Source organism: Apteryx rowi, unplaced genomic scaffold, assembly GCF_003343035.1.
Source record: "Apteryx rowi isolate R43461 unplaced genomic scaffold, aptRow1 scaffold_157, whole genome shotgun sequence".
In the NCBI taxonomy this organism is placed as follows: domain Eukaryota; kingdom Metazoa; phylum Chordata; class Aves; order Apterygiformes; family Apterygidae; genus Apteryx; species Apteryx rowi.
In genome coordinates, this window is record NW_020447830.1 from 1,410,334 (window position 1) to 1,431,834 (window position 21,501).

At 37.2% G+C, this 21,501-nt stretch overlaps 1 protein-coding gene across 1 annotated transcript in view; it reads left to right on the forward strand.

Annotated features, from left to right (window-relative positions):
- CD2AP (CD2 associated protein) overlaps positions 1-21,501 on the forward strand; it is a gene marked incomplete at its 5' end in the record, with an annotated part of 60,819 nt that overhangs the window by 20,086 nt on the left and 19,232 nt on the right. The window contains 6 exons of the mRNA XM_026059388.1: positions 3,044-3,144; positions 7,314-7,434; positions 10,098-10,285; positions 13,547-13,655; positions 17,587-17,678; positions 20,751-20,852. Coding sequence (XP_025915173.1) covers positions 3,044-3,144; positions 7,314-7,434; positions 10,098-10,285; positions 13,547-13,655; positions 17,587-17,678; positions 20,751-20,852 — 713 coding nt within the window. The remainder of the gene's footprint in view (positions 1-3,043; positions 3,145-7,313; positions 7,435-10,097; positions 10,286-13,546; positions 13,656-17,586; positions 17,679-20,750; positions 20,853-21,501) is intronic.

Genomic DNA, 21,501 nt, shown 5'->3' on the forward strand with positions numbered 1-21,501 from the left:
TGTCTTTTAAAGCCCTAAAATGGGACCACCAGATTTACAAGTTTGTCAAAGCCCTCTTCTGGGCTGCTAATGACCTTATCTTCAAAATAACTTTTTTGTGAATGTGTTCTGTATACGTTTATTGGTGATGGCATGTATGTGCCAGTTAGATGCTTGCATCAACAGGCTTTTGAAAATCTAATCTTAAAGATTAATGCTTTTGCTAGTGTAGTGCAACCAGGTTCCAAAAGGGAGTCATTTTGATCTGATACCAGTTCCGCATATCCTCATACGCCTTCTGGTCTCCCTAACCTTTGAACAATCATGTCTTTCAACAATTTTCTCTTCCTTGTGTTGATTTCTAGGTGGCCCTGGCCAGGGTAGGAGTTACAATTTGATCTCAGACACTGCAGCTCTGTGGCCATCCTCATTCTCCTGGAAGAAAATAGAATTCAAGCACCTTCCTTAAAGCAATACATGTTTTTAAAAACAAAATGGAAAAAAAAACCCACAGAGCAGTTTAATTGGCATAACCATGATCTTGCATTTCCATTTTACTAGCTGTTCCCTCTTTCCTGGAAGACTATTTAAAGAGCTTCTGCAGATCCTTTTTGTTCTTAGCCTCTTTGCCTGGGCAATCGCTTACTCCCCTCAAAAGGTTTTTAATGCTTTAGTCATCTTTCGGTTTCTAGTTCTAACTTGGCAAAATGAGGTTTACAGTGTTAAAAACAAAGTTAAGCATCTTTAAGAATAACAGCAAGTTTCCCGTGTGTGGTGTCTTAGGTTTTATCTACCTAGGAGGTCCCATGTGTTGTTTCCCCATGCAGTTCTCATTGAATTCAGGCATTTTATATCAGGTGAATAAGCTGCTTGCAATATTCCTATGAGTTAGACTGCTGCATTTATTCAGGAAAATCAAAATATAGAAGGTGCACTAACTTGTGATAATGAAGGGCTTAATTTGGTTTACCCTGCACAAAGCAAACAAAACCTGATGAGAGACAAGTTGTTCTGGAAACAGATGAATTGCTCTGGGGCTGCCAGTCTAACGGTTCCACTCGACTATATGAAGCAGAAGGATTGGTTTTTGACCTGATCAGTTAATTTCCTATGTTAATCTAAGGACTTTCCAAAACTGGAAAACTCTACTTCCTAAAATGGATATAACTGAAAAAGACTTCAGTGAGAGCTACTTCTAGATGTGACATGCATCTGTTTTTTCTTTTCTCTTTTTTTYCCCCCCCCATTCCCTAAAAAAATAACATTACAATACATCTAATTTCAGCCTTCCTTTTGTATCCCAAATGGCCAAGTGACAGTTTAATTTGTCTTTTTTTCTGATTATCAATTTGTCTGCCCTCTCTGAGGTAGGGAAGCATGTGCAGCCACCTTGAATTTTTGCTTGCTTACTCTAGCTTAGACAAGTAAAAGCGATACGGAGCAGGTGTAAAGACAACCCTAAGCCTGCCATTCAAAGGAGGAGCCCTGAAAGGGCAATAGGAGGTAGTAAAGGCCAGTGGACCATTTATTTCAACTGTTAAACTAATAATCCTTCTTGACTGATAATGAATTTCAGTAGAGTAACTGGGAGGGCGTGTTATGTGGGGAAATGACATGTCAATAGAGATAACCCATAGACCTTTATAATATTTTTGCTTTATTTGATTACTGCTTTTTTTGTCCTCAGAGCAGAGGTGATATATTAGCAGGTAGGAAAACGCTTCTTAGTTAGGTGAGCCCTGTCTCAGCAATTTTAGATGCTGAATATTACTCAGATATCTGRCTTGTTCCGTACTGAGAACATTGGGTGTAGCAGTCTCTAAACTTCTGATTTTGGACTTCCAACAGTACTGTAATTAGACAAGGAACAAATTCAGAGGCAGTATCTGTGTTTGTCGTGTTTTCACCCAGCTAATCTTAATTGCTCAAGTTTGAGAATGGATGGAGTGCAAAGTGTAAGAGGGAGTACAGAAATTATACAGCTGCCGTAGCGTTACCACTTAAAGAAGCAAATGTGATCTATATCAAGCTTTTGGTTCATTTTTTCACTGAAACTTGGCGGCAGGTTGTTTTGGGGGAGGGATAAGGAGTAGCTATGGAGTGTGCATGGAGCTCAAGATGATGGTTGCCTTCARAAGTTTGCTGGCTGTTCTGTTCTGAAAAAGGCCTGGAAGGGATGGTCTTAGTTTGAAGAAGAAAAGCCGAAAAACGTTCAGAGTTCAGGAGTAACATCACTCCAGTATGATACGTGTAGGGTAGCTGCGTAATCTGAGGTTCACACACATGCGGCTGCTGAGGCTGTTGCTGTTAGAAGCCGGTTGAATGTTTCCCCCATCAGTGTGTCATCATGTCTTTAATGTCTGCACAGTTTTAATGATTTGTGGCAAACAGTCTGTTGATTTGCTATTTATTTTAATTTTGCCTCTGTGGAAACACTGCTAATTGAAGTATAGATTTAATTTCCAGGCTCCATACTGGCACTGGGAAAAGGGATTTTTTTGCATTCTTGGATGAAATAAATTTGGATTTTGAAATCTGAGCAAAGCAAATGTTAACATTACCCCAGACCTGTAGTTAGCAAGATCTTTGTTACAGGGCAGAAAGGCTTTTGGTGTTGGGCAGAATAAAACGTTTGTTATTTTTTGGGGGATGCTTAAACATTGGAGTCTCAAATTTGCAGRCTCTTTCGAGCAAGTGCTAACGCTGTAACGGGCTGCTGTTGCGATTTTGCAGGTTTCAGTCAGGAAATAGCTTGAAAATCATTGGACTGGGGGCTTATCTGACTTGCTTATGTCACCGTGTTTTTTATAGCATGTTGGTAATCGGCAGCGGAGTGTTTACTCATTTGTAATTGGTGGTGTGGGAAACAGGTTTTTTTCAAGCTGCCTCTGTGGTATAGCTACCTAGTTTGAGTAACACAAGCAAACTGGAAAAACAGACACAAGACCTACTTTTTCTGATGATTTCCAGGTGTTCCAGTCCAAATTTGATCTTCTGGAGAGTCAAGTATAGAAAAATTAGTTCTTTTTACGTGTTCTTTTTTTTGTGATTTCCCTTCTCTCAGGGTCCAAGAAGCGCCAGTGCAAAGTGCAGTTTGAATACATCCCGCAGAATGAGGACGAGCTGGAACTCAAACTGGGGGACGTTATTGACATCAATGAAGAGGTAAGCTGTTTTACAGGACTGATCATCTCTTCATTTGGCCAAAAGTGAAATTGTTTTTTGGCAGAATACTTGAGTTGTAACAATGCTGGAGAAATAGCGTAGGAAGTTTGAAGGCTAAAATTAATAGTTTAGAAGTTCTTTCTCTCAGGATCTAATCCTAAATCAATACATACTAGACACGTGTAAAGGAAGTATTTGATCTTTGCAGTAATAAATTATGATCCATTACATTGATTTTTCTAAAGACTCTTACAGTTCTTTGGCCCTGTCTGTGATTCTTGCTTCTAGGGCACTTAAGTTAAAACTATTTGACCAATTACCTATAACTTTACATACCCTAACTTGCTTTAGATGAAAAATGTTATTTGACCTGATTTTCCAGTTCTGCGCTTTCCGGCGAAGTCTTTCATCATTGAAACTTTGTACTGATCAAGATAGTAACAGTAGTCAGTGCAATAAACAGTACAATGTACTTAAACCCACTTGCTCAAAAATACAGAACATAACAGATTTATCTGATGTATCGGAGAAGACCAAGTAGCCAAACAGAACAGAAGGATCACAGCAATTCTAAACAGTTAGGCTGTTTTTAGTCTGTTTTCTTAAGGAAACATGGATTTGGGGATCATGCTGTGTATATTCTCTCTTTTTYTGTTTTGTTCAGTTCCTGTCCTTCCTACTTTGATATACCCCACCTGGCTGATTTCAACAAAAAGCAAATGTTTCGAAGATGACATACTTCTGCAGAGTTTCATGGAAAAAAAAAATAGGAAAACCTTCATATAGCAGTCTTTCCCTCAGAAGGGGTGCTGGGAACACATCTGTTTCTTTAAAAACAAAATAAAAAAAAAAATCACATACAGGAAATCCACTTAGCTTAATGATTTGAAAATACAAACTTGTAGTAGCCTGCCTGTGCTAGTTATGCTGCTACTAGAGCTACGTGCTTGTTTTTACTGTATTCTGCTTATATTCTTCCAGTGTATATGCTCTACATTTGGACAGTGTCAGTGCCTTTACTCTACTCCAGCAGGTTTTTTTAGGGACTGAATTAGACTGAATTGCTGTGACGAGTTGCTGTATAACTATGGCAGCTGTTCTGAGGATGACTGTTAATCAAATGTTAATAGGTGGAAAAATGCTGTAGYGAACTATTAGCACAGAGCTGTTTGCAAGCTGTGGCGCAACAGTTTATGATGTGGTAGGATATATCTTTCTACGAAGGTGTAGGATAGATCTGTCAGATACAGAATAGATTTGCTACACAAAGCTGTACTGATGGGCAAGAAATGTGAAGAATTTTAGAAAATACCATTGGTTGTAGAATATGCTGAGATAGCTTGTCTCAGATAACATCTTCAATAATGTGAAGCAATCCTTGCTTTCCTTTAGATATAAAAGGTGCTATATATATATGCAGGTAACTTTGTTACTTTTAGTGGTATTTAGCCACTTTTTTGCAGAGGAAAAAATAACAAAGTAAAACTAACTCCAGCAAGGGGATCGTTTCTACCTGTTACCCCTGAAAATATTTCAGTATTTAACACTTATAATTGTTTTTATAAATTGAGTAGTTATTAATGTGCACTAATGCTCATAAAATCAGAGCTGGAGGCAGATGGGTTCAGAAATTAAATGGCTAATATTGAAGAGAAAGCAGGCTACAAGGAGCAGAAGTAGCTGTTAGGGAAGAAGGCTGTTGTACTACATGGCGGCTGAATCTGTAGGGTTTTTTTATTTTACATAACATGTAGGTTATGAATGCAAAATACATACTTAAAGTGCACATGACAACTGTGTAATTTCCATAAACCTTTTGTTTCCGCTTCATACCTTTCCTTTTCCCCCCACTCCTGCCAGATGCAGAAATAAGTAGTAGACTTATTTTGGTTTATACTRTATGCGTAATATTTGCACACTCTTATCAAGCATAATCTACTTTTAAAACCCGTTGTAAGCTATTTTCATATGACTTCATTACTTTTTTTTTTTAAATCAGATTGGAGGAAACTGATTGTTTTAATCATTTTTTCCCCTTTGCTTGGAAGTCTTGAGTTTCTATCCTTTTATAGAAATAAGCTGATGAAATTCACACGCGTACACACAAAAAAAGTACTGCTATGAATGTACCAGAACTGTAACTCCCTCTTGTGGAAACTTTATTATGTAGTAAGATTTTGAAATGAAAGGTAGAGTTCTGAAATCATCTCACTTAAATGTTATAATTCAGAAATCCGTAGATGCTTCATAATCTCTACTAAAGTGATTTGAGCCTTCTTGCCCGTTTTTTAATGTTGGTTAAAGGTGCCTCCTTTGGTAGTATATTTTGTACATAGTGGTTGGGGTTTGGGTTTTTTTGTTGTTGTTATTTAGTTGTTTTAAGACAGCATGGTGACGAGGCAGAAACATGTATGCTCGAGAAACTTCGGTTCTGTTTCCGATGGTCTCAGTTGGCACTTGCCTTGCTGGTCTGCACAGGGCTTTGACAGCCTCAGTTCATAGCAGAAGAGTGAAGAGAAAGTGACTCAAGCCCCATATTGGAAGCATTAAAAGTCCCTTTCTTTTGGCTCTTTGGTATTATTTATGAGTCAAGGCATTTTAATTTTTAGTTTTGTGTAATGTAGCGTGTAAAGCAAGAGGAGCCAAAGCCCAGTCAGCACTTGTCAGTGGTCTGGACTTCAAATTCTGTTTGGAGGACCAAATTCTCAATTTGAACCATCTAGAGAAAAAGCTGGATTTGAGGACCAAGGTGTCTTTAAAACGCGAGATGTTCTTTTTGTTCCATGCCTCTCTTTGTGGCTGCCAGGTTTTGCATGTGTTTCACTTGCCTGAAGATAGGCTAACATTTAAAAATTACGTCTGTGTCAGGCAAAGTGGCCTAGAACACAAGGCTAAAAAAAGATTATGTGAACAGCTGCTGTTGTTGTCTTCTTTTGTTGCTTTTCTTTCTCATCTAAAAGTATTTTCCAGCCCCCAAAACAGAGCAACTAAAATAAAATATTTTGAAAACTTATGTTTAATTCTTAGTTTTTAGTGGTGCTCATTAGGCAAGTAGCCTCAATTTATTTAGAGACATCTTAAACTGTTCGTAAATAAATGGAAGAGGCCAATCCTTACAGAATCTGCTGGCAATTATCCCTTATGCTTGCCCAGCATCTGTTAATTCTGCTTTGGACTGCAGGATTTTCATAAGCGTTCTTCCATTAAATTTTGGAGCGATGCAGTGAACTTGCACACCAGGAATCTGGGCACAAAACAGAGCATCGCAGAGTCATTATGTTCTTGAATTCCTAAACAGGCGTCTAGTGTGAAAACAAGTTGTTTTGTGAATGGCAAAGCTAACAGAATTTGGCATCTAGTGGGCTTGTACACGAAGAACTTCTGCGCGCCACCAGAAAATCTTTGCGTCTCTTAGCTACCGTTGCTGGCAGGCCAACTGAGTAGGGGAAGGATTCGTATCTTCTGGCTGGTCTGGAGCTATGCATATGCTCTTTGGCCAACTGTCTCCTGCCAGAAAGAAAGGATAACAGCTTAGTTCTCTGTTGCTCTGTAGTGTCATTAAGGACTTTTCTCTATTCTGTCCAACAAAATTTGTTGAAGTTATGTCATTGAAACTGATATCTGTTGATCAAAATTGCTCGAAGCTGGCCAATGAATACCAGGGCAGTGGAAATGGGGATGGTGCAAACTGGACAATACAGGAGAAGAGGCAGATGGGCAGGAAGGCTGTATAAAAATCTCTTTGGGAATCCAGGCTACAAGGAAAATATTTTGTAAGCAGTTTAATACGTTCTTCCCCTGTCAAATGAATAATGCTTGCTGTTCTGTGTGCTTTTGAGAGAGCTGACAAACATTTTGCCGCTCTTCTGGATTAATTCATGTAGGACTGGTGTCATGTTTCAGGATCATTGCTGTAGTGATAGAAGTGACAGGCAATGATTTCCTTCTTCTTTTGGCCTAGTGGTTCTACATCTTTGGTAGGTTTCTTTTAAAGAGAAATCATAGTCCTTTGAACTTTCCTAGAGTTATTGTTAAAGCTTTATAAGTGACATACGGATGGGATATGTTTTTCTAAAATTACTTAGTCTGCTATAGTTGAATGTTGAAACAGCAGTTGTATTTAGGTTTGCTTTTGCTTTACTGATAATCTGCAAAATCTTTCTATACAGGTAGAAGAAGGTTGGTGGAGTGGAACACTAAATGGCAAGTCGGGATTGTTTCCTTCAAACTTTGTGAAAGAATTGGAATTGATTGATGATGGAGAAACGCAGGACACTCTGGATGACACAGGTGGTAATCTGATGTGTTATAAATCCTTAGCAAAGTCATTTTACATCTCGGTTGTAACTTGGAACATTATGGTTTTACTGGAACAAAGGTAGTAAAGAACTCAAGCTGCCTGAGAGCCTGCTTGAGTATTTCTTTTTTTTTTTTTTCCTAGAAAATATTGCTAGTGAGGATTGAAGTTGCATAATGTTCTCCTAATAATTTTCTCCCAATACATTTCTAATAAAATTGCAGTTAAGGTCTTGATCTTACAAATGCATATTCTGCATTTTTTTTTTACCAGAAATTTTATCATATTTGGAGTTGAGCTTTTTTAGTATTGGGCTATAAAATTATATTTTCATTCAACAATTTTTTTTCAGCGTCTCATTATCCTACACAGAAGTTTSACATTGAAAACTTAAGCTTCTAACCACGTCAGTTGAAATTTAAAACTTAAATCAAAGCAATTTGAAGAGCCTCTGCTTAAAATGAATCCTGGGAAGAAGGCCCTGGTTTCTTACTGTATTTAATTCTAAGAATAAAGTGTTTTTGATGCACTGGCTAACTAAAATATAAAAATGGACAATGGATCAGACATATACTGCTTAGGTTTTGTTGTTGTTGTTGTTGTTGTTTTTTTGTTGTTGTTGTTTTAAAGACAGTATTTAAATTTAGCCATTCCTTTATGGCTGTGACTGTAAAGCTAAGATAGAAGCAGAAGCAGACTGTCTGTAGTTGAACAGTAGTTGTATGTTGAGTGGGTGCCAAGCAGGTGCGTGCTGGAAAGGAAATGGCTCGGTCTGTTACCTTGAAACTGTACTTTAGAGGCACTCGGTCTTTGAAGACCTGTTTGAAGGCTGGGAACTCGTGACGTGATACTGCTGAAATGAGAGCATTCTTTATCCATGGTGTCTTACAGCCATCTTTAAGCATTAATTCACTTTATAATGTTAAAAGGAAAAAGTGGGGGGATTTTGGTAGCAATGTGCACTCTCATTTTCAAGATGTTCTGTGTTACTTGTTTCTAGCAAGGATGTGCTCACAGATGGGAAAGAAAAATCTGGCTTGGGTTTTTATTTTATTTTATTTTTTCTTYTTTTAAATTCTGGAAACAGTTGAAATAATGCTGACCATGAATTGTTTGATTTGAGCAGTCCCAAATAGTTCAATAGCTATCTTCTTGGAGTTCAAGATCACTAAGTTTAATGGTRTCTGGTAAGATAAACTTACAAATGTACGTGTCAGTCTTAATTCCKGAATACAGAGATCAGTGAGACTTGACAGTAATTCAAAGTGATTGTAATTTCTGTCAGTAACTAACACGATGYGACTTCCACCTTCTCACACCCCCGAAGGGTTTTATTTAATGCTCAGTACTTTACAGTCAGGATCTCAAGTGTATGCTACGTCTCTCCTCATTCCTGAGAAACAATAAGTGCCACAGTCACTGAGCTGTGTGCTTTCAAACAGAGATGCAACTTGGAATTTTCTCATAAATGAAATTTCTGCTTATCTTTTAGATATCTAAGAGGGAAGTGACTAACTGAAGAATAACATGGTTGAGAAAGGATGAGAAATTGAAGCTAAGAGGCTGTGCAGTATCACAGTATTATCAAAATTCCTTRAATTTATAGCTGAAGGAAGAGGTCTGCTTAAATCTTTGTTGCAATTGCCAGGAGTTTGTACGCTAGAAAGAACTTAGTTGAATGGCTAAAAGCTTATATGGAGACTGTTTTGACTTTGACTTGCAAAGCTTTCTAGTTTCAGATGACTTTCTTGTGGAACTCTGCACGTACAAGTAGTTTGCCTATAAATACTAGTTTGTAGGTTTATAAGAGATTTGACTATTAGAAAAATTAAACAAGTATTGTCTTAGCAGCTTCTAACACCTAAATTCGGTTCTTCTCTGAACTTCATTTTTTGGGGAAGAAAAAATATTGCCCCTTAAACTTGAAAGATGATGACAAGAATCCCAAATGCTTGTATTATCTAACTAACAGTGATTAAAATCAAATGAYTATATGTGATTTGAATGTTTAACTCATTAAAAATATGTCCTGAAGTGTTATCAGATTTAGAAGTTACTTAAATCACAATTAGTAAGAAACTTTCTCAGGTATTTTTGGTAGTTCATTCTGAGGAATAGAAAGGTTTCACTTTAGTGCCTTGAGAGACACCACTTTCTGCTGCTGAAACCAAATTTTCTCTTTGCTGTTGAAACATGGTAGGACTCATTATGGGCCTTATTAGTAATTGTTTTCAGCAGCTATAGCTGTGCAGTAATGGACAAGCTTTTATATGCGATGTTGAACAACACACCTTCAAAAGAATGCATAAGCAAAGTTTCATTAAAATTAATGAAAAATTTAACATTGATAATAACAGGTTGTGCAGCCTGGATGGTATTTGAAATGTCAAGAAAACACAGTGATTTAATTCTACTTGCCAGAATATTCAGTGCAGTAATAATGTCGGATATTAAGCAAAAGACCATTTGAAACACTATTAATCCTACAACTGGAACCAAATATGGGGGATGAGAACTACAATAATGTTCTTAGGAAACTTGGCAAGAGTAGTGCACACAACTGGGTGGCTTTTTCCCTAAGAGAAAAGAAATAATTTCAGATATTAAAACTCTTTTTTTTTCTTCTTCTTCTTCTTCTTCTTCTTCTTCATTTCAGAGTCTGTTTTCAGTGGTCCTACCTCACCTGTGGCCTCTCCAGGAAATGGAAATGAACCTGGATCTGGACCAATAGCACAGCCAAAGAAAATCCGAGGTGTTGGTTTTGGAGATATCTTTAAAGAAGGCTCAGTGAAACTTAAGACAAGATTATCCAGTAATGAATCAGAAGATAAAAAGCCAGATAAGGTTTGTAGTGGTTCATGTTATTTGGGGATTTCCTTAATAATTAAAGAAGTGTGGAATCTCAAGACATCGTATCTTGCAGATATTAAATACATTGGTTATTTTAAAATGTGTCAATATTATTCAATAATCATACCTTAATCATTTCATGGGGTAACCAGAAAGTCAGGAGCAGTCTCTTGCTCTTAAAAGCAAAAAAACAAAACCCAAACTTCTGTCATAGTAACTTATATTTAATGTTGATTCTAAAAGGTGTATTCAAATGTCTTGATGTTTAAAAAAATTAGGAGAAAACAAAGTTRGTATGAAAGTTATCATTTCAAAGCCATGTGGGTTAAGAAACAGTAAGTTCTCTAAAACATCTACAGTATTACGACCGGGTTAAGACTAGCAATAAGTGAATGCGGTAGGTTTTGGTGCTTATCTTTATTTGGAAAAGCAGAAGAATTTCCTTAGRCTGTTTTGGGGATTCTTAACGTCACAATAAAGAGGGAATGAAGGGGGACTTGGTCAGGGTATTTATCACTTCTTTTCATGATGTCCAGAAGTACAGAGATGTGTGGTGTGGTTGTGGTTTGTTGTTTTGGGTGGGTTTTTTTTTTGGTTGGTTGGTTTTTTGTTTTTTTTTGTTTTTTTTCTTTCTTCTGATCTGGGGCAAGACATCTAAATCTTTCTATACCAATTGTATTTGACCTCTAAAACGGATTTTTTTTTTTCTCTGCGTTTTGGTGAGTGAGATTGCAGTACTAGCTGTCATGCATAATGGCCAATGTCTTCTGAAGAATGAATGGGGCACTTTTGTTCTCAACCTCTAAAATAAAGCTTAGGAGAGAGCAGATAGTGTGATGATAATGTAATTGCTTTGAGGGTTTTTTTTTTTTTTTGATCTGAATTTGAGAGAGCTTTTATCCCTCAGAAGCAAAAATAGCAATGCTCGTGTCTTTATCTTGAATTTATGCGTAGTTTATACCAAGAGGTTATGTACAGGTCTCAGCTTTTTGATAAATTAAAGCCAACTGAAATAATTCAGCATTTCAATTTTTACTTAGATGAACAATTCAAGAAAGCTTTTAAAGTCTTTGTCCAATTTGGCTGCTTTTGACTGTGGGTTGTGTTCACTGAAACTATTTGTCGGGGGAAAAAAGTCCTGCCTCCCAAATTTTGGTTTCCTATGCTTTGCTGACATACTCATGCAGACATGGTATTTTTGTCTGCTCTCTGAGTTAGATCAGAGATGTTGCCTGGTTGAAAATTAACAGCGTCTTTCTGTGTTACTTCTGTCAGTTCAGTTGACTGATCTGGTCTCCTCTGCCTCCAGAGAAATGGTTGTGGTGGTGCGGTGCGAGAGGTGAAGTGAGGGCAGGGGGAAGGAGGCGTCCGGCAGCGGGCGGGGACGGAGACTTCTAACTCTTCTCTCTCCGTAGCAGTGCTGAGAGAAGTGCTCATCACACCACAGACAGGCTATGCATCTTGTTTCCGACTCGGTCAAAACTTCAGATGATTCAGAATACCAAAATTATGAGTGTGTCGTCCTCTGTTTACCTTTTGGGGAATGTAAACTCCTAATAAAGGCACGTTCCTTTTCTTCTGTTCTCTCCAGGCCTTTCCCTCAAAGTAGGAGTTTGGGGGAGCCGTTGCATCTTTGTGCAAGTGCTGTCGCAGCAGGGATTCAGGAGCTAGCTTTCGCTTTGTTTTCTTGTCGTAAGATTGAGCGTTCAAAAGTTTCAGGGTTTTCTACTTCCTAACTTGTAACTTGGGAGTGTGATTATCCTTTCTAAGATATGTTGAAATAATATGAAGTCTGCTCAGCCATTATAAACTGCGTTACTCACCACGTATAAGCGCTAAAATATGTTGGTGCTCTGTTTTGTTAGCTGGCTTGTCTGGTAAGTTGTTGCAGGCTGTTTCTCAACAAGGCAGGAAATGAAGTGAGAATGCAGTTTTGCAGGGCTTAAAAACAATGAAATAAACAGTTGAGTTTTGCATTTAACGTTCCACTTATCTTTGCACGTTGCCAAAATCATCCCACAGGCAGATGGAGACAATGTGAAAGAACAGGGAGTTAATTCTTGTTAAGGTTTTGCTGAAAATTGATGGATTCTTAATACTTGTGCTTGACTTGCTTTGTAGTTAGATGGAGGGATGATGGAAGGGCGTTCTCCGTCTTCGAGGCAGTAAGGAAAAACGTTGCCTTCAGGAAATTCTGGAGCAGAGAGGGCTTTCTTCTCTGAGGACTGGGAGACTAGTCAATACAGGCAGGAGGAGCACTTACGTATTTCAAGCACTCAAGAGTGTATGTGCTGTTGCAAGCTTCGGTAAGACAGGTTTTAGTTAATTCCAGCATCCTGACAGGGTTCAGGTTATTTATATTCTCTCTACCTAAACTTCCTCTTGTGCTTGTAATTGCATCTCGTTTTGAAGGGGGGATGTAGAAAACTATTTCTGTGTGCCGTTAAATTTATTTAATCTCACAGGTGGGTTATTTTAGTGCTTCCTTTATATAGCACTCTGGAGAGAGTTAAATTGCATATGTACTCTGAGAACGTCCCAAATGACAAGCTTCCTCTATGGTATGTCATAGGTATCAAACACCAGCCCACAGACAAGATGTGTTTTTAAGGAGAGTAAATCTAGTTTCTCTGGCAGTAGGTCTATGAAGTTTAATTGTAAATAAAAATGAGCAGAGGCAATGGGATTTTTCACATCAGTAGCACTGTTAGGGTGGCTCAGGTAAGCACCGATTATCAGATCGTGTTTGGTGTTTGTAGCTCATGTGATTGTGAAGAAAAAGATGTACCTGAAGCTGTCTGAATCATCCTGACAACTCAGTAAATCTGAAATGAAAATTGGAACAACTGTTTTTGTTAGATGTTAACTCTGAAGCATGGTACCTGTTGAGATGTCTTCATGGTCTTTTTGGTACAGAAGAAATCTCTGGTGAATGTTTTTATCTGTTTTGATTGTGTTCTGTAACAATTGCGAGGAGTGCAAAGAATTTGGAGTAGCTGCTTTAAAATGCTCTTACAGTTCTGTGAGTAGTTAATACGATTGCAAGACTGTATATATCTGACAGTATCCTGAGATTTGCTTCCAGTTTGGAAGCTGCATAAGTCAAATACTTAATAGGAACATCTCAGTTAGTGCATTGCTTGGTGGTAGTGATTCATGTCTCAACTAATGAAAACCTGAGTGTGTCCTGTAGCCTAATCAAAAATAAAACTTAAAAGGAATTTTTATTAATGCAGTTCTCTTTCATTTGTGTAGTCACCATCTAGTCATCCACCTGCAACCAAACTAATGCATTTTCCTAGTATCACAAAAGTGGAGAACTCGTCAGAAGCAACAAAATTGGAAACTGAAAGTAAACCAAAAGGTAAGGTTAGTCAGAATTTGTATCTATTACTTGCTAGTCCTCTAAAGAGGAATATAGAGTCATCAAAGCAGATATTTTTTTTTCCCTATTTAAAATCTTAAACTTTTCTCTATACTGACTACTTGTGTAATATTCTTTACCTTTAAGGAGTTCTGCAAATGCAGAGTCATCTGAAGGAGTTTTTGCTTGCATTTTTGTGGAAGCTGAATCAAAAAGATTTTTGTGAGGATGTTTTCCAGAAGAAAGTAAGACTAGGGTATCAGTTTTTATTGCAGCAGCTACTTTACATTAATTTGCTATGTTGACATACTTAAACTGACTTTCATTCTGTCTAGCTTGTAGTGTTTAGCTGAGATGCTGAAAATCTGTTGCTGTGGAATAGTCCACTAATTCAGTTTCTGTCTCCAGGCTATAAAATTGTCTTTCTGTTCTCAAGATTTACTGTGGAGTTGCTAGTGTGCATGCTGTATTATTTGTATCCTCGTTGTATTTCATTGAAGTTTGTTCTCCAGGTAATCCAGTTCTATTGCCATCCTGTGAAAAATAAAAGTTGTCTCTAAAACATTAAGACTTCATTTTACTGCTAAATTGCATGGTTTTAACTGAAGAGATGTTCCTTTTTATAAACTTTAATTAAGCCAGCTCAAAACTTCTTGTGGGAATGCCAACCCCATATCAAAATCAACTTCTGTTATCCGATCTGCGGACAGCTCAGCTTAGTTCCAAAACAGATGTGTTTTCGATGTCTGTATTGTAGTTTCAAATGTATTTTTATCTTATGTCTAAATTCCTTATTTTGGTGTAAGTGGGTTATTTCACTTAGAATGAATAATTTGCAGAATTCAGAAAACTAAATCAGTTCACTTTTTGCCTGTATTTAGAAGTTGCATAATCTAGCAGAACAGGACACTAAGTGGCAGGTTTGTTGGTAAAAGCCCTAGCTTGTCTGTAGCTATAACGGTATAAGGCATCCATGCCATTTTAGCTGTCTTGTCTTGTTGAGCTGGATAGCTATAAATAGCATGACCGTGTTTATAAATACCCAATGACTCTCTAGGAGTGCTTGATGTAATGGGCTAATGGCAAAGTTTAAGTATTAATTACTATTACGAGGCAAAGAATAAATCAAATTACGTATGATATATTCAACTGATGGAAACTATTGCTTCCTTTTAACTTCTAAATCTTTACTAAACTATAAAACTGGGATGGTTTGGGGATCTTGCTTTTGAACCRTTCCGGCGCTATTGCTGTAAATGCTTTTCTGCAGAGCCAACATGACTGCGCAGTACTGCGCATCATGAAATTTGACTTGGCTAAAACTTCTAAATAAAAATTAATCCAAGTCTGGCTAAAAAGTCTGAACTAATCTAGCAAAGTCGGAGGATCCAAATTGAAGAATATTCTGCGCTTAGCTGTTTTCATAATTTCAGATGCTAAAAGCATGGAAATTGGACTAATCMATTTGCCGTGCTGTGCTGAGTTGTTTGATTCAACCTCTGCTCCCCAAAGAAACAAAATGATCTGAAAGAAACATAAACACTTTAGCGAAAGATGGAATAGGAGAACAGAATAATGCCTATATACAGCATTAAAGAGCATCTTATACCCTTCAAAAGAAAACTTTATTTTCTTTCTTAGTATTTTTATTTTAATATAGACTTTATTCTTATAGCCTATGTATGTCRTCCTCAGTTTTGAGAGAGAATTTAAAACAATCTGTGTTCATTATGTTAACAAACAGATCTCTAAACTGTTTAGACTAGTGTGACTTATTTTGGTGTGCCTCTCCTATTTCTGGGAAGCCTGTGAATTTTTTTTAAACAAAATATTTTTATATACTTGTACCCTTGTACCAGAGACCAAAACCCTTTGATCCCTCCCCCCTGCCCCCTCCAGTTTATATCAGAATGCATCATTTGTGATTCCTGCCAGTGTGCTATTAGTCCTGAGTCTTTGGAAAAGATATAGTTTTTAAGTACAATATAATTCAAAATAGCTGCTAATGTTCAGATTTAATATTATTTTTTAAATACAGTGTTCTATTTAAGTGCTAGAAAATGAAACTGGGCTCTTTCATCATCTCAACTAGTTTGCGAGCCTGATATTCAGTAAATAAGGTGGCGAAATGGCAAATTGTAAATAGTTTCAGCTTAGCYGGGTGAATTTCTCGGGAGGAGCTGACTGCCAGGTTTTGCAGCCTGGCGCCTGTAGATGACTGGACAGTCYGCAGAGTTCAGCGCCCTGGCGAATCGCAGCCTTCCCAGCATCTGCGCCAGAGTGAAAGGTTCCCTTTCTGGCATGGTTTTCTGTGGGTTGTGGGGCTTTTTGTGTGTGTGCGGGGGCCGGAGGGTGGTGCCTGGAGGAGGAGATAAATGAGGGATTTGTCTGGTTCAGCTAGACTGACCAAATCTCCCATGCCTTAAGGAAACACGTATATTTTTACAAAATCAGGACGTATATAAATGTATTAGATTTGAAACCAGGCTAACGAATAAAATCGCTGAATTTGATAAATATCTGCAGTGTAGCTGCTGATTTATTTTATTTTTTCTAGAGTTGATGTGATATTTGGAGCTCAATTTAAGTATTCCTCTCTTTGACATTCCTCAGCTTATAGTTCTGTAATTCTTCAGACTCCAGCAGATTCAGTCTATGATTAAGCGTTTGTGATCACTAGATAAGACAGTAAAATGATATCTTTTTCTCGTACCTGACATTACTGATGTATGTATATCTGAAGCTTGGCATGCTGTTGGATTTTAACACAGCGGTTGGCAATGACCAGACTTTTATTTAAAAATCAAAATTGTGCATTTGTTTAATCAAGGTACCAGTCTTTGATTTAAATGCAACTCACTATGTTTGATTTATTTTCTTACCATCCAGCAAAAGTCAGTTATTAGCAAGTTGACTTGCAGGCAGTGGCAGGGATGATGCTAGATATTGTGTTACCCTTTAACCGGGAGTTCATGCAGCTGCTGGCTTGTGTGTGTTACCAGTGTTGAAGACCTGATACGTTATGTAGGCACGTTAGGTTCCTCTGCTTTGCTTCCTCTTCCTTAATCTCAGTTCTGGAAATCCAGTGTTTTTATCTGTTGAATTTTAAATGTGCTGGGTTTAAAAAAGGTGCTGAACATGCTTTGCAATTAAGACTTCCATACTAGTGAATCTTAGCATTTATCACCCAGTTTTCCTTTGCTGTGCTAGAATAAAAAAACAAGTCTTCCTGCTTTTTCAATTGAAATTGTTTTTACAATTTTAAATTGATTAGTTATTGAGCTGTACCAAATAGAAAGGAATTATTCTTTCTGCTTTTGCAGAAGAGACTATGACTGTCAAAATTAATTATTCAAATGAGCTCTGGTTTCAGGTGGTTCGCCAAGGAATTGCATTCCTTCAATTACTTGATTTGAYTTCAGAGTTTCAGCAAATGTACTTCTTGGGTATTTGAAATTTCTGTAATGGAAGTGTTGATGAAGGATGTCACCATTAAATATTTACATGTATTTAAATAGAACTGTAAACTTGAAACTTAGATCAACTCTGAGATTATAAAAAAAATCTGATATAAATTCTCAATATAAAACAAAGTTTGAAACCATTTTTGTGTAAAGCAGCTCATAAAATGGAATCTATAGTGCAACTGGGAGGTTTAGACAGGCCTTTCTAGTTTTAACTGACTAGACTCTCTTCTCTCTGAAGTCAGAGCACCGTCCACTGACTCCACAAAGACTTACCTCCCTCTCTCTAAATACTACTGTATTCTTATTTTTATTGTGATATGAATTACACAGTGAACACTTGTAAAACAGTCTCAGATGGTTGGTCTAGAAGAGAAGTATGTTAACTTCTGAGCTCTCCTGTGGACAGCAAGAGTGAGCTGTTCTATGTACTTGAATAACCATGTTATTGTGCTGCTTCGTTTCAGCCAAGGAATATTGCAGGACAATATTTGCCTATGACGGCTCAAATGATGAACTCAGTTTTAAAGAAGGAGAGATTATTCAAATAATCAGTAAGGTAAGATATGCAATCTGCTTTAATAATTTATAGCTTTTGCAGGTTTTGTGTAAGGAGGTGAAGCATAAATGTTAGAGCAGGAGACTCTTTGGGGTTGGATATTCACAAAGACTAATTTTTTGACTCCTGTGAGGTCCCCTTTTTGCTTCTATAGTCAGTGGAGATACAGGTGCCCTTAAAGACACTTCCAGAGTGGGAAAGTAACTTAGATTCCTCAAAAGTCAGAACAGTGTGTGCCCTGTACCGAATGCAAAAGTAGCTTTCTTTTTTATGAGGAAACTGGAAAACCTTTGGAAATAGTTCTTCTCACTTTCAGCTTTATTGGGCTTTTTCTTTGGTAATATAACAGTTCTGACCTAAAGGTAATGGTTAGGAAGTGTTATGGTGTCAAAAATGAGAAATGAAGATTTGTGCCTACTGTTTTTCAATCTAGTCGTTTTGAAGAAAAAATGAATAAACGTTTTCAGTAAGAGTGAATCCAGCTTTCAGAAACACTTGCTGTTTCAGAATAATGATACAGTAGTTAATGATACAGCCTTGCTGCTTACCAAAGGATAACTGAGTGTTCATATTTGTGTTGAATACTTGTTGGAAGGTCCTGTTGTTACAAAGACAGTTTTTAACAACAAATGAGCCTACCCATATTTAATTTTCCTGCTATACTCTGCAGTCTCTTGTTAGTTACAGTCCACTTTCAGGCAAGTTTTAATTTTTTTAATATACCAGCAAGAACTGAGAGTTTTTTGTTTTGTTTTTTCTTCTTTCRAATTCAGCTTTCACGCGGTTGCTTGTACTAGAGGGAAGAGAAGTAACATTTAATGTTTCTTTATGAGGATTAATGGAAAAATGCTACATTTCTTAAATGAAACAAAATTGATACTGTCAGTATTATTTACTTTCATTATAGTGAAAATCAGTAGTTTATGGAAAGCACTTTGTTGTTTAAAAAAAAAAAAAGAAGAAGAAAAAAGACAGTCCAAGCCCCAGGAAATTATCTTCACTATCTCTTGCCTGTCTGTCTCTCCTGTGTTAACTGCTTCACCCAAAGCGTATACTGGTCTATACTGGAGCAAGGCAGAGTTATCCAGGGCAGAGCTCTCCCTTCTGCACCATATTCTGAAGTATATTAATGCAGTTATCAGGTGACGAATTCAGCCCAGGGTTTTGCTCTTGCTAGCACTTCTCGTTTCATGTCATAATTTTTAGGCACAGATATGACCTGGAGTAAGTAACTTTTCCGACTTTAAGTCTTCTTCTTTTTTCCACTTTACAAGTGAGGGGGCATGGTTGTAAAGTAGCTGTCTTTTAGCATACCTACTTCTGAGCCATTGACAGATCTTCCATATRTTTCTGATTTGCTCAAAGCAAAAAATTTTTTGCAATTGCCTTTAAAAAAGGTGCCTGTGGCTTAATGCTTGGAACTAGATAACTAATGTTTGAATAAAGTCTTTGTTTTTTCACCACAATGTATGAAGATTAGAAGTTCCTGGAATATGACTGATGTGTTTGAAAACACCCCTCCCCACCACCACTTTTCAGATAACAGTTGTTAAGTTGGTAAGAGGCTGAGGTTAGCATGTTTAGTAACTTTTTTTTCTGGGGGTGAGGTAGAGGGGGTTGATTGCCCTACAAATACAGAAAATATTCTCCTTTTTTTTTTTTTTTTTATTATGGGTTTTAAGGAGTTCTCTTCTAGCATGTATGCTTTGTATAAAACCTGTCCCTATTGGCCCCCTCTGGAATAGTTTGGCGGCTTAAAAATACAGCATTGAGTATTACTGCTCTGCCAGTCTGTTAGCTAAACCGGGCTTAGGGTGGAAAAAGACATCAAGTTTCTTGTCACTCTTTCCAGAAAAGCACACAATTTTTCTGAACACAATTCAGAGATAAAAATATAGGCTTGTATAAAGAAGTTTGTTTATGATTTGTTTTTCCTTTGCTCGCAAATGACTTTTCTTAAGCCATTGTTACTGGGGTGTAGGGAAAGTGTAGATCTTCTCATTTCTTTTCTGTTTCTTCTGCGTGTGATTATTTTCCATGGAGCTGTCTCTGGCATTCTAGCATGCCTTAGCCCTGCCTAAATTAAGTTTAGCAATAGACACCGTACCCAGTTTATGACTTTGCAGTGTTCAGAAGTCAGACTCTGAAATGCTTAATTGAAAGCCTGGTAGAAAGAGAAACTTAAACTTGAGCACATTTTTACTTTCAGCACTAATAACCTATGTAGGTCTCTTTCCTGCTGCTTCCTCCCTTAGTTTAATGTGTGGTGTGATTATTTTTTTTCTTTTCTTTTTTAATTTCATTTTATTTTATTATTCTCTTTTCCTGTACCTGTTCAGTGTTTCTTGAACTGAATGGTTATTGGCTTTGGTAGCTAAACTCTGGAAAGAACTAGTTGGTGCCGTTAGCAGCAGCACATTATCAGTAGTGATCCATTCACACTTGTATAAAGGAGCAACATCTATAGTATTTTGTAGCTAAAGCAGGGAGGAAAGCTTTTGTGCTGCTAAAATATTTGAGTAACTTGGTACTTCCATGCAGATAGTTGTCTTATGGAAAAGACTGAGCAAATTAAGGCTTCTGTCCAGTAAGTTCATATAATAGAAATCTATGCCGTTGAATTAATTTGCCATTTTTTCTTGCATCTTAACTTGCTTATTTTTTCCTCAGTATGGTATATCCTGTTGTTTCTTTGCCTTTTTCAATCCAGTGAATCTAATCAATCACATTAGATTGTGCGTTATTCAGTAAATATGAGTGTAATTGGAATAAGATGCCACTCAAGGAAGCTGAGGATACTGAATATGGTGCCTTGGGTCTTAGCTGTTTTTACTTACTTACTTTTTACTTTGCTTACCTACTTACTTAGCTTCCCCTCATAGATCTTGAGCTATGTATGCGATGTAATATACCTCCATATTCTGCTTTATGAGAGGGAAAAAAAGACCAAGCCTGGTGTGACTTGTAGCTGTTTCCCCTCTCTTTGACTTAAGTAGCTAAACCGTTCCTCTAACTGTGTCCATTCTGTAAAAGGAGTAAAGATTGAATGAACTATACTATTATTTGTTTTAGGATGGAGAGCCAGGCTGGTGGAAAGGAGAACTTAATGGTAAAGAAGGAGTCTTCCCAGATAACTTTGCTGTTCAAATCCAAGAGTCTGATAAAGACTTCCCTGTAAGTTCTTATGTGTGCCTTTTTTTAACTGCTAAAAAGTATTAACAGAAATGGAAGGAATAAAAGCAGTTGCAATACATTATGCTACTTATAATTTTAATATGATTCTGGCAGTGTTTAACTTTATCTTCAATTACTTGTATCAAAGAAGATTTAAAGCTTAACATTTGTGTAAAACTTCTTTAATATTAAACTGAAATGTACCTTTTCAGATTAACTGCTATTAATGAGGGTGATTAGGTCTTACAGAAAAGAATACAGTTCTGGTCCCACATTACAAAGAAATTGTGATATGTCTAACTGATTAATGAGTTAAACCCATACTGTTTTGAAAGGAGATGTACATTAGGTCTCTCCCATCCTTGATCCTGTAATTAACTATCATTGCAAAATGCTGAATGACTCCTGGGGAATGAACTGGAATTCTTCCATGTTAAAACTTGCCAGGAGGTTTCAGTGAGTGTGGAGGTTAATCCTTGCCTGGTATCTAGAAGTCCCCCCTGCCCCCAACCACCATTTGTTGTGCTAATCTAGATATCCATGTTTTTGTGRTACTCCTTGGTCTTGTAATTTCAGTTCCTCATCCACTTTTTCTTGTTGTAGCACATCCTTTTGCTGAGATTAGCATGATATTTTGATGCTGACAAAT